A 12,953-nucleotide genomic window follows, 5' to 3' on the forward strand; every position below is an offset into this window, starting at 1 on the left:
CCATTATAAAATATTGAACATTTTCTGTTTTGGGCAATTGGTATGAAGTGATATTGTGAGAGTTATTAACCTTTGGGTTACTGACCTTGATGCCTATAGGATGATTTAGATCTGAACAGGTGGATGACAAGTAACACATTTCAGGTTTAGTTGGGCACTTTCATATTTCTTGAATTTACAAAAATAGAGTTTTATGCCAAGAAAAATAACAAAAGTGTGTTAAAGATGGGGAAACACCTAGAAACTAGTGCTGTCTGACTAAATTTTGAGACTGTGTTTTTAATCAATACAGCTTCATCAATCAGTTACCTTTTCTATTCCTTTTGGAGGTTTTTGTATCTAATGCTGAATGAACAGGAACCACATTTCAGATACTGAAATTATATTGGTATTTTATATTTTGGTCAGTTGATTCCAGTTTTTCAGAATGTTTCCAATACTTCACACATGAATAACCATGTATTTTAACTTAAGTTCCCTTGCTTTTAATAATACCTTTTTCTCTTGCCTTCCTGCTTTGCCTTCCCCAGGTTACAAATTGCAGGATGCCACTTTTCATTTTGACATGACTTCTGTTATTTCATCTAAGAATTTTTAATTAGCTTTGTATTGATGTGCACACTAAATTCCAAACACTAAGCTTTTATTCCTGCACCTCTTAACTTTTTAATCCTCATCAACCAAGGAAACCCCACTGGGTTTATGAAATATTTCTTGTCTATCTCATTATCTGCATTTCAAAATCTTTGACTCACATTGTCGAGTGATATTAAACTCCCACTAGATTACTGAATAAAACTTGATCCAAATAGGGATAAAACCAGCATTTTCAAAACCCTTTTAAGTAATTCTCCCCCAAGGCAATTAATTACATCTCTAAGCAGTACCTTTAAATCTTTTACAGGTGTTTTCAAAATCTCAAGAATACAGTTGTGTTTTTCAAGTTGCTCAACAGATCAAAGTAAAATGAAAATCATTGTTTGAAATGCATGTTGTACCTTTAACCCCGTCTGAATTGAATTATATATAGTTTAATGTAATTTATTCCATTCTTCAAGTAAAAGGAAGATGGGAATAAATTACATCAAAATATATAAAATATTACAGTGCTGAAATTTGAATTGTGTATTGATTACAATGAGAATTGGCTTTAATGACTAGTAAAATTTATAATTGCGTCACTGAGGTTGTAAGGATCTGTTAAAAAGGGTAATCTATACACAATATTTTATTGCCTATTAGTTGAAAAAATAAATAACAAAACTTCTGTGTAAAGAAAAAAGAAACAAAGAAACTAATTTGGTGAAGAACTAGGTCATTCCAAATCATGTTGCCTGGTAATATAATTAATGTTTTTAAACTGTGGCATGAATCTGACTTTTCTAATCTTCAACATTTAATTTTTGTCATGTGAATGCAATTTCATAATAACCCACTTGTTTGATTTTGGGTATGTTGTAGAAAGGCTACAATGTGTGTTCCATTCTTTGATAGTTTATGGCAATTCTAATCACTTACGTGGGTAGTAGCTACTTTCTAACTGGTCTTAATCCTTACAACTTGTGTGATTTCATTTTGATGTTATAGTTTTATAATTATCACATGGCCAGTTTTGACTACACCTTTTTGATTCATTGGAGATTGAAACATTTAAAATGAATGTTAAGATGGTGCGGTGATGCAGTGCCCAAACTCCTCATGGAATGGTAGCGCATGGATTTCTGTTCTTGATCCCTCATGTTGCAAAGCTGAGAATGGTGATTTAAAATCCAGCTTTGAATAGAAAATTATAGGTAGAATCCTTAAGACTGCTTTTCGATAGCTGTTAGTGTCTGGCTGTACTGCAGCGGTGTCAGAAGCCTAATAGCAAGTTTTCAGAATAAGCTTATGGTTGGTGATGGTGTGAGGTTCAAGGTGAAGCAAAGATAAATGAAGGACATTTGCTCTTATGGGACAAAACAAAAACTTCTTTTAAATAAGTATGTTGACTACCTTTGCCTTTGCTGCATTTGATAGACCAGAATAGATTTTAGAATGGAAGTAAATTTTGCTTTTTATCAATGTGTATTGGTAACATCTAAATTTGCATATAATATTTAAAATCTGAGTCCAGAAACTCTGAGTTCTGTTGATTTTAAGATTGGGAAAACTGTGGGAAATGTTTTATTTGTCCAGTTGAGGAAAGTAACTGGAACAATTGTGCACACTATTTGTTATGCTGTATAAATGTCGTCATGATTTTGATACTGCTTATGGAGTTAAATTATGTTCACAATATTTGATGTCTTTTAAGCTACCTTTATGGCAAATGTTAGGCACTGTTTTTGAAGGTTGAAAATAGAATTTTTAAAAAGTCATATAGCAGTATGGGGTCAACCACAGTTATAGAGAATAAAAAAAATGTTTTATAGAGTTGTGAAACTGTCTTTCCCATTTACATGTCGTTCTGTTATGTTTGTTTCATTATTGCGAATTCGCTGTAAACGTGATTGACAAATTTGGGACACTGTTTCTATAGTTTGAACGTGCTTTGGCTGTAACACGATTATGTCGTCAACACTTGAAGCGATGTTTCTAAAGTGCAATTTTTCTGTAATGCAGAGTTGCACAAGAACACGTCCATTGTGTTATGGAAGAAGTACCTATATAATTTTCTCAATAAAATTTAATAGAAAATATATTTAAATGTGTTCCTTAAATATTCTTTGTCACAGTTGACATAACTCCACAACAGCTGGTGTCTGAGCACCAAGTCACTCTTTAGTTACATGTGGAAAGTCCTTGACATTGGTCCAGTTCCCTCAGAGCATGCTTTCAGAGTGTCAGGATGTCTGACACTCCTTTTTGTATCTGTCATCCAGGGCCCCTTGACTGGGGTTTAATGGCCCTAATCAGGGAACTCATTGTCTATGATGTCCACATGACTGACCTCATTAAAATCATGACATCTCTCCCATTCTGAGTCTGAGGATATAGGCTGGTCCTTTTTCTTGTAGCGCCTCCTGCGGCATTTTAGCACCGAGTCAAGTTCCTTTGACTCTGCATCAGATACGGGTGGTTTTTGGCACAGAGAAGCTTGCCTCTTGCATCTGAGTGGCTTGGGAAAAATTCGCTCACTTCTCTGAGTTGCAATGGTGTTGATGCAGCAACATCTGCTGTGTCCATCTCAGATTCAGTCTCTTTAATGCTTTATGGCGAGGGAGAACCCATGGGTTCTGACAGCTTTTCCAACTATTCTAAGGCCAGAGCACATTTTGCTCCCGCACTGTTTGTCTGTTTATGGCTTTCATATAGTCCATGTACTTGTTCAGGATCATTGCTCCTACCCAAATGTTTTAGGTCACTGACCTTGTGTGGACCAATGCTCATGTCCATGCAGGGCCATTTACATGGACCAAATTTTGTCTCACCTCCTCTCCCTATCCCTGGCCTCGTTGTGGGATCTCCTCCCCGTTAGCAACCCTGCTGGAGCTTTCCCTGTAGTTGCATGAGGGATTGTCCTACAATCAAATAGGAAGCAGTAGGCTGTTTCTTTAAGCCTGCTGTCAAACTGCTGTTTCTGCCAGGCCACTGGTTGATGGGTAGTGTGGAGCTATTCTTATGTGTCAAATCCCATTTGATTTCACAAAATATTCAAACTCCCTGCTGGTAAACAATGGCCCATTATCTGTGACCAACACATCTGGGAGTCCGTGTATTGGAAGAGGTGCCACCAGCTATAACTCCTTGCAAACATCTTCATTTTAGAGACCCGTGGATAATCCTGGTGGAGTTCAGCCAGTATCTAGTGGTGATCATTGCTCTGGACAATCACAAGAGATATTGACGAGAAGTTAGGTTGGTGCCCTATTTGATTACAGACATAGCTGTGTTGGTGGGCAGTACCCAGAGTGCGTACAAGGGCAAAAATTGTCGCAAGCAGCTCCTCCACATTCATGGGAATGGCTGGGTAAAGCCTGATCTTGTTTACACATTGACCATGCAGGGCCTTTCAGAAACTCATTGTTCTTAGTCATTGTGGATGCCCAATCAAAATGACTGGATGTAGATCAAGCTCATTCATCAAATTTGGGGATAGCAATAGAAGTTCTGTGTGCATCTTTTGCAAAACACAGACTCCGATAACGGGCCATTGTTTATCAACAGGGAATTTGAATATTTTCTAAAGTTGAAGAGTAATCGTCGTATAAGGATATCACAGATAATGGGCCATTGTTTATCAGCAGGGAATTTGAATATTTCCTAAAGTCAAATGGTAATCGTCATATAAGGACAGCTCCATACCATCCATCATCCGATGGCCTGGCAGAAGGAATAGTCCAAACAGTCCAGACTTAAAGAAACAGCTTATACCTTCATTAGACACCAAACTGTCCTGGTTCCTATTTGATTATAGGACCATCCCTCATGTAAATACAAATATAGCTCCAGCATTACTGCTCATTGGAGAAGACTCTGTGCCAGATTAAATCTGATCTTCCCATACCTGGAGTTGGGGGTGAAATGGCATCAGGGATGCCAATGCCAGAGAATACTTAATGAAGTGTGAGTGATAGTTTACTTCAGGGGACGAAGTAGAAACCACAGGAATGGCTCTGCATGGACAAGAGGCATATTTAGTGTGAGGTCAGGTCCAAGTGAGGTACAAAACTGGGTAGGTACAACAGTCCTGATCAAGCTTGTGGACCAGATGAAAGCTGCAAACTTGCAAACGGTGCAGAAGCAAAATATATCTGTCTCCCTGACTGCTTTACTGTCTGTTCCACACCGAGTGGGCTCCCCCTCTCCGTCAGGCATTGGAGATAATTTAGAAGCTAAGATGGAATTGGTGGATTTTGCCTCATCGACATCTTTGCTGACAGAAGAGGGGAGTGAACTTTTTCCAAGATGCTGTAAGCTTAAGAGGTGAACTACTTTGCGTTACACTCTGTCTGAGACTAGGACCTGAGGGCACAGCCTGAGGAAGCTGGATCAGTATCAAGGACTTTTTTTGTGTAAACAATGGACGACTTGGTGACAGGATACCGGCATCTGTGGAGTTATTTCATGTACTGCCTGATTCAGTGTGAGGTCCCTTGCTGATGACTGTGTACCCTAATGCTTAATCATGAATAAGTGAGATTTTATTAATAATTCCATGGATGACACAAAAATTGTTGTGTAGATATAGTGAGGAGAAAGCTTTATACTAAGGAAGGTATATCTGGTCAAATGGGCAGAGCAGTGGAAGATGGAGTTCAATCCCGAAAAGTTTGAATAGATGCATTTTGGGAAGATTTACAGGCAATAGCTTACATAATGAATTTTGGGAGCCTGGGTGTTCCTGAGGATCAGATACATGAAGACAAAAGGACAGGTGGATAGGGAGGTTAAGAACACATATGGGATACTTACCTCTATTTGTCAATTCATTGAATATAAGAGCTGGAATGTTATGCTAGAACTGTTGCATAGAACACTGGCAATAGAGCCCCACTCTTCCCAGTGTCATTGCAACAGTTAAAAAAAATGTACAAGTATGCAAAATTTCCCAGTTTACTTGTCTCTTAGATCTAGTTTGACAAAAAAAAAGAACAGGTTTCTGTATTTAACAAGAGTAACTATTTATTGCAAATAAAAAGATTCTAGTGTTATGGACCAAGCCCGATCTCTCAAAACATTTTTTAGCAGGTAGCCCAGACCCGTAACTTTGCTATTTGTTTAAGTAAGTGTATGGTGGATATTCCTGGAGTGAATTAGCTGATTTAACTGCCAAGTTGTAAACAAACAGAATTTATTTACAAAATTACGGAATGAAGCACAAAAGCAGAAAGTAGAATACTGGATAACTTACTGGATTAGTGGTGCTGGAAGAGCACAGCAGTTCAGGCAGCATCCAACGAGCAGCGAAATCAATGTTTCAGGCAAAAGCCCTTCATCAGGAATAAAGGCAGTGAGCCTGAAGCATGGAGAGATAAGCTAGAGGAGGGTGGGGGTGGGGAGAGAGTAGCATAGAGTACAATGGGTGAGTGGGGGAGGAGATGAAGGTGATAGGTCAAGGAGGAGAGGGTGGAGTGGATAGGTGGAAAAGAAGATAGGCAGGTCAGACAAGTCAAGGAGACAGTAACTCAGCTGGAAGTTTGAAACTAGGATGAGGTGGGGGAAGGGGAAATGAGGAAGCTGTTGAAGTCCACATTGATGCCCTGGGGTTGAAGTGTTCCGAGGCGGAAAATGAGGCGTTCTTCCTCCAGGCGTCTGGTGGTGAGGGAGCGGCGATGAAGGAGGCCCAGGACCTCCATGTCCTCGGCAGAGTGGGAGGGGGAGTTGAAATGTTGGGCCACGGGGCGGTTTGGTTGATTGGTGCGGGTGTCTCGGAGATGTTCCCTAAAGCGCTCTGCTAGGAGGCGCCCAGTCTCCCCAATGTGGAGGAGACCACATCGGGACCAACGGATATAATAAATGATATTGGTGGATGTGCAGGTGAAACTTTGATGGATGTGGAAGGCTCCTTTAGGGCCTTGGATAGAGGTGAGGGAGGAGGTGTGGGCACAGGTTTTACAGTTCCTGCGGTGGCAGGGGAAAGTGCCAGAATGGGAGGGTGGGTCGTAGGGGGGTGTGGACCTGACCAGGTAGTCACGGAGGGAACGGTCTTTGCGGAAGGCGGAAAGGGGTGGGGAGGGAAATATATCCCTGGTGGTGGGGTCTTTTTGGAGGTGGCGGAAATGTCGGTGGATGATTTGGTTGATGCGAAGGTTTGTAGGGTGGAAGGTCAGCACCAGGGGCGTTCTGTCCTTGTTACGGTTGGAGGGGTGGGGTCTGAGGGCGGATGTGCGGGATGTGGACGAGATGCGTTGGAGGGCATCTTTAACCACGTGGGAAGGGAAATTGCGGTCTCTAAAGAAGGAGGCCATCTGGTGTGTCCTATGGTGGAACTGGTCCTCCTGGGAGCAGATACGGCGGAGGCGGAGAAATTGGGAATAGGGGATGGCATTTTTGCAAGAGATAGGATGGGAAGAGGTGTAATCCAGGTAGCTTTGGGAGTCAGTGGGTTTGTAAAAAATGTCAGTGTCAAGTCGGTCGTCACTAATGGAGATGGAGAGGTCCAGGAAGGGGAGGGAGGTGTCAGAGATGGTCCAGGTAAATTTAAGGTCAGGGTGGAATGTGTTGGTGAAGTTGATGAATTGCTCAACCTCCTCGCGGGAGCACGAGGTGGCGCCAATGCAGTCATCAATGTAGCGGAGGAAGAGGTGGGGAGTGGTGCCGGCATAATTACGGAAGATCAACTGTTCTACATAGCCAACAAAGAGACAGGCATAGCTGGGTAACTTGTCCAATCCATAAACTCGCTAGACTGTCCGGACTTAATGATGCTGTTCCAAAAATACTTCCAACAGTCCTAATAAACACATCTCTTAGCACAAAGAGTAAACATGAAACAAACCAGGCTTATAGGATTGAAGTTAGAGAAAGAAAGTACCTGGCTGGAGTTGCCCCAGCAGCCTTTCTTCACACACACTGCTGCTGAACTGAATCAAAAACTCTAAACTAACTGAAGGTTCACTACACAGCTAACTGACCGCTCCCCTTTGATTATACTGTTTTTTTAAGACATGAAAGCCTTTGCCTGGAGGCATTATCTCTTAATGGTAAACAAAAAGGACCCCAATAAACATTTCAAACCCAGCCTAGTTGGAGCCTGGCCAATTACCCCGCTCCAGGGGAAAAAACTCGAGAGCATAGTGCCTTGTAAAAAGACCAAGATTGTGACACTAGCAATCGATAAAACAATTATGAACATCAATATATAACTTCACAAGTTAAAACTTGAACCCCTTACAGATCTCTCCCTGCACACATAAGAGACCCGCATTGACAGGAAAAAAAACCACCTGCCTGATGGACACAGAATAACAGTGAGAGGGCAGTTTAATGGTCGCTTCTTTTTGTTCTGATTGTCCTTTTCTCTTGTCAGGATGGCTGCCCCTTGATTCTTCTTTTCCAAACTTGCATTTGCTTGCAGAAAATGCAGGTGGCTGGTTCAGGTATATAAAATGTCTGTCTTACTGGGTAAGAGCCACAGCTTAGAGCAACTGCTGAGGGAAAAAATGAATTGACTTTCTCAGTTTTATACTGCAGAGGAAAGAGATAACTGCTGTACTTGGGAGATGGCTTTTCCCTCACATTCACACCTGAGGGTTTCATTTACCTGGGAGTCAATCATATAGTTGTTAATAAGATCATCGTATAGAGGAGCTGAAGTAGACTTTTTGGCCTACTAAGTCTGTTCCACCATTCAGTGAGATCATGGCTGATCTGGTAATCGTTCCCTCCACTTTTCGTCCCTTTACCCCATCACCCTTGATTCTGTTACTAATTAAAAATCTAAAATACTGTGTGCAGTTTTGGTCCCTTTACCTGAGCAAAGACATTATTGCCATAGAGGTTTACCAGACTGGAATGGTGTGACAATCCGATGAAGAGATTTTAGGATATGGGACTTGTCTCCTTCAGTGGTTAAAAAAATGAGTTGTGATCTCATTGAAATTTACAAAACTGGTTAAATGCATAGACAGGCTTGAAGTTTAGATGGTTCCCCTGGTTGGGGCTGTTACAGCCAGTATATCATTAGACTGTAAAATGTGGGAGCAAAGAATCCACACTGCCATTCAATGAGTTCATGGCTAATTTTATAATCCTTAACTCCACTTTCCTGTCTTTTCCTCATAATCTTTGATTCCCTTACTGATTGAAAAATTATTCATCTCAGCCTTAAATATACTTTATGACCGAACCTCAACAGCCCTCCGTGGTAAAACAAATTCACAACCTTTGAAGAAATTCCTTCTCATGTTTGTTATGAATATGTAATTTCTTATACTGAGATTAGACTTTTCCACAAGGGGAAGCAACTTTTCTGCATTGATTCTGTCAAGCCCTCAAAGGATCGTCTTAATAAAGTCATTGAGTTAAGTGTCATGCAACACAAAAGAGGCCCTTCGGCCTATCACATCTGCACCAACCTATCTACACTAATCCCACTTTCCAGCATTCAGCTCTTGGCTTTGATTGTTCTGGAATTTCAAGTGCTCCTTAATGTTCATTTTCAAGGCTGTGAGGTTTCCTGCCTCCATTACCCTCCTAGGATCTGCATTCCAGATTCACACCACCCTCTGTGTGAAAAGAAGTTTCCTTAAGAATTGAAGGATCCCTGGAAGATTATTACCAGTACCTTCACTATCTCTGCAGCTACTTCTTCCGCTGTCTGAGAATGAATCCCATCAGGTCCACAGAGCTTGTTGGTATTTTGCCTTATTAGTTTCCCTGACACTTTTTCTCGAGTGATAGCCATTTGTTTCCTTTGCTCCTTTTGCCTCATGAGTAATTCAGTAATTTTGGAATGCTGTTAATATCTTCTACTGTGAAGACTGATGCAAAGTAATCTATTCACTCCTTTGCCATTTTGTGGTTCCCCATTATCATTTTCCCAGCCTCAATCTCTATGTCTTTTATGTTCACTTTGGCTTCTCTTTTCCTTTTGATACATTTAAAGAAGCTCCTGCTTTTTGACTTGATATTAGATGCAGTTTTCCAATCAAAGTTTGTTGTCTCCCTCTTTATTATTTTCTGGTCTTCTTTTGTTGCCTTTTTAAAACTTTCCTAATCCTCTGATGCCCTACTAATCTTTGCCACATTATATGGTTTTTCTTTCAATCTAATGCTTGACTTCGCTCCTTTCTAGAATCCTTCTTATTCACCAGAATACATCTTTGCAGACAGGAGATCTCTGTCATTGATAAATAGTCACTAGTCCACTCGTGACAAACAGTCACTTATTACTGGTCGAAGCTCCATTTGTGCACAGCTGCTTAGCTGAGGCTAGTCATAGAGTCATAGAGATGTTCAGCATGGAAACAGACCCTTCGGTCCAACCCGTCCATGCCAACCAGATATCCCAACCCAATCTGCCAGCACCCAGGTCATACCCCTCCAAATGCTTCCTATTCATATACCCATCCAAATGCCTTTTAAATGTTGCAATTGTTCTAGCCTCCACCACTTCCTCCGGCAGCTCATTCCATACATGTTCTGCGTGAAAAAGTTGCCCCTTAGGTCTTTTTTACATCTTTCCCCTCTCACCCTACTAGTCTTTCATTGCTGTTTAAATAAGCAGTTATTTTTACACTTACAATGATTACCACGTGATGTGCTTTTGAAAATAATACTTGTCCAATCCTTAGATTTTAAAACAGTCCTTTTCCCATTTTAATCTACAATAAAAAGGCCTTTATGCTGTACGGAGGCATAGGCTAGACTACAGCTGGAGTGCTGTGTGCCTTTCTGGTCATTGTGGCATGGAAAATATATGATGGCACTGGAGAGAGTGCAGAGGAGATACACAGGGATGTTGCTCAGGCTGGAATGTTACAATTGTGAAGAAAGGCTACATAAGTTAGGGTTATTTTTATTGGAGCAGAAAAGGCTTTTTGGGGGGGGGGGGGGGGGGGGGGGATGCGGCTCATTAAGTTATAAGGGGCATAAATTGAATTGCGAGAAAGAAACTTTTCCTGTTAGTCGAGGGGTCCTATCAGGAAAGGGCAGGAGGTTTCAAGTGAATTTTAGGAGAAATATTTTCACCCAGAGGGTGCTGGGTGTCTGGAATTCATTGCATGAAAGGCTGGCAGAAGCGAGAACCGCTACAATATTTAAGCAGTATTTAGATGAATACTTGAAATGCTGTGGCATATCAGGCTACACGGCAAGTTTGGGAAGTAGGATTCGAGAAGATAAGTGATTAATCTGACAAACGTGATGGACTGAAGGGCCTATTTCCATGTTGTGTAACTCTATTACTATGATTATTATTCCATGTGGAAAATCTCTTCTGGTCTAAATTTATCTTTGTGGAGGGTCACTGAATTTCAAAGTAGTTTATAGAAGGTGAAGTGTTTTCAGTCATGTCCAAGAGCCATGATATACTCATGATGAGCAGCAATTTGTTTCTTCTTACCTTGTTCAGTTGGTTTTTACTGAGCAAACTGAGCAACATAACACCAAAAAATGGTATTTACCTTTTAGCAAGATCCTAAATATTTAGATGGATTTAATTGAAAATAAATTCCATGTTTTACAAACTGAATTCAGGCCTCATTGGCACATCAACAGAGCAGAATCCCTTATGGAGGTATAATGTGTTTTTTCTTGCCATGAGATATTCTAAAATGCCTATTTATCATTTGTAAGTCAAATCCATTGATGCATACCATTCAGAAAAAAAAAATGATGCAATTAATGGCTCATTGATAAAACATATAATTCAGTTCTTCCGTACAAATTATTGTACATATGTTTAAATGTTTACTTATGATACAATAATGTGCCATTTAATTCCTTTGTTGTCCAGATTTCATCAAAACAGTCACCTCTAGCTTTTCAATGGCAGGATAATTCCCTTCTGTACATGAGAGTTTAACTTCTGAACATTTTTCATGCAAACTGTTTAAACTTCAGTTCCCTGTTGCATCAATTTTCATTTCAAGGTGTCAGCTGCAGTAGCACACAGTGCCACAGAACTGTTAACTATTACCAAGGGCAAATCTGATTTGAAAAAAGCTTGTTCTTTAATTATTAATGTTTGAGTAATATTATGACTATCATTAGTGAAGTCTGATCTCATTTTGAAATGCTCCTATGTTCTTTTTGATGTCCTCAACAGCAGGTTAGATGCCAACAGAAGGAAATAAACAACCTAATTCAACGGAAAATTGCTGTCGATGACAACATTGCATTAGTGCAGAAGGAAGTGACTGACTTGAAGGAAAAGCTCAAGAAGAAAAGCCAGGATTGTAAGGTATAAAGACTTGTACATCAAGACCCTCACCAATTTCAAGTTTTGGTAGTTTCACTTTAGCTCTCAGAATTAAAGTTGTTTTATAAAATCATATATTCCATGTCACCTTGCTGTCTGTTTTAACATTATTGTCCAAATTACATTACAATGATTTTGGTCAAGGATTTTCAATTTTTATTTTGTTTCCGTTTGTATTCAAAAGTACTTGTGAACAAATTTTATTATAGGTTTGGCAAAATATTAGTAGTTTTTGAGCAGATATTCATATCCTCTGTTCCAGCCACTAAAGCTCTGGATGCTTTGTGACATTCCAAATGACATTCTTACAAGGAAAAGTGCCTTAGGTCTAGAAGCACTTTAAAGCTTTGTGGTTTTATGCTGTGAGCAAAACTCTGAGAAAGCATGTTAAAAGCTCAGAATCTTAGCATTATAACTTTCTAGATAAATAGTTAATGATGGATATGGAGCAAAGAAGTAGGAGTGTGAAGATGTGGCTTCTCCTAATTAGATTCTGATGGGACTTGCATTATTAATTGATAAGGACAGTGCCTGAAAGATTGTATTTTTGTGGGTCTCAAGAATGGCTGGGGACAGCATCAAAGGCAGTTTAATCAATTAATGGGCTCCTGTAAATGTACTGTCATTAAAGCTGTCATTCAAGTAAAATATGCCCCTTCTACCTGCTTGAATGGAGACCAAAAAAAGCCAACAGGTTGACTTCACATGCCAACTACCTAGGGGTGCTGTGTGTACAAACCAAAAAAAAAATGTTCACTTGTTAATTCACGCATTTGTTATTTGACCTATTTGGTGCACTTGCACACAGGATGCTAAAGAACGTGCAATGAAGGTTGAGGAGAAAACTAGTCTGCTTCTGAAAAATATGGACGAAGAAAAGCAGGGATTAAGCGTACGCTGCTCTGACCTGCTAAATGACCTGGCGAAGCAGGCAGCCCAGTGGAAGGAAGAGAAGTCTGACATTGACTCCAAAGTAAAGGTACGAGAAGGGACTCTTGGGTAAGATTTCACAAGAAGCTTTCATCTGTATTGACTTCATGGAATTTTCTTTAATAACAGTCACATTGTCGAATGTACCCCATGGGCCTCATGTTCATTTAAATTCATT

At 40.1% G+C, this 12,953-nt stretch overlaps 1 protein-coding gene across 4 annotated transcripts in view; it reads left to right on the top strand.

The window, feature by feature from the left end:
* The window catches only part of cntln (centlein, centrosomal protein), a 461,183-nt gene that overhangs the window by 70,567 nt on the left and 377,663 nt on the right, over positions 1-12,953 (top strand). For all 4 annotated transcript variants that reach the window (XM_072589059.1, XM_072589060.1, XM_072589058.1 and 1 more), the window contains 2 exons: positions 11,693-11,827; positions 12,654-12,824. In XM_072589059.1, the coding sequence (XP_072445160.1) occupies positions 11,693-11,827; positions 12,654-12,824 (306 nt within the window). The remainder of the gene's footprint in view (positions 1-11,692; positions 11,828-12,653; positions 12,825-12,953) is intronic.

This window comes from Chiloscyllium punctatum, chromosome 2 (genome assembly GCF_047496795.1).
Source record: "Chiloscyllium punctatum isolate Juve2018m chromosome 2, sChiPun1.3, whole genome shotgun sequence".
NCBI classification, from domain to species: Eukaryota; Metazoa; Chordata; class Chondrichthyes; order Orectolobiformes; family Hemiscylliidae; genus Chiloscyllium; species Chiloscyllium punctatum.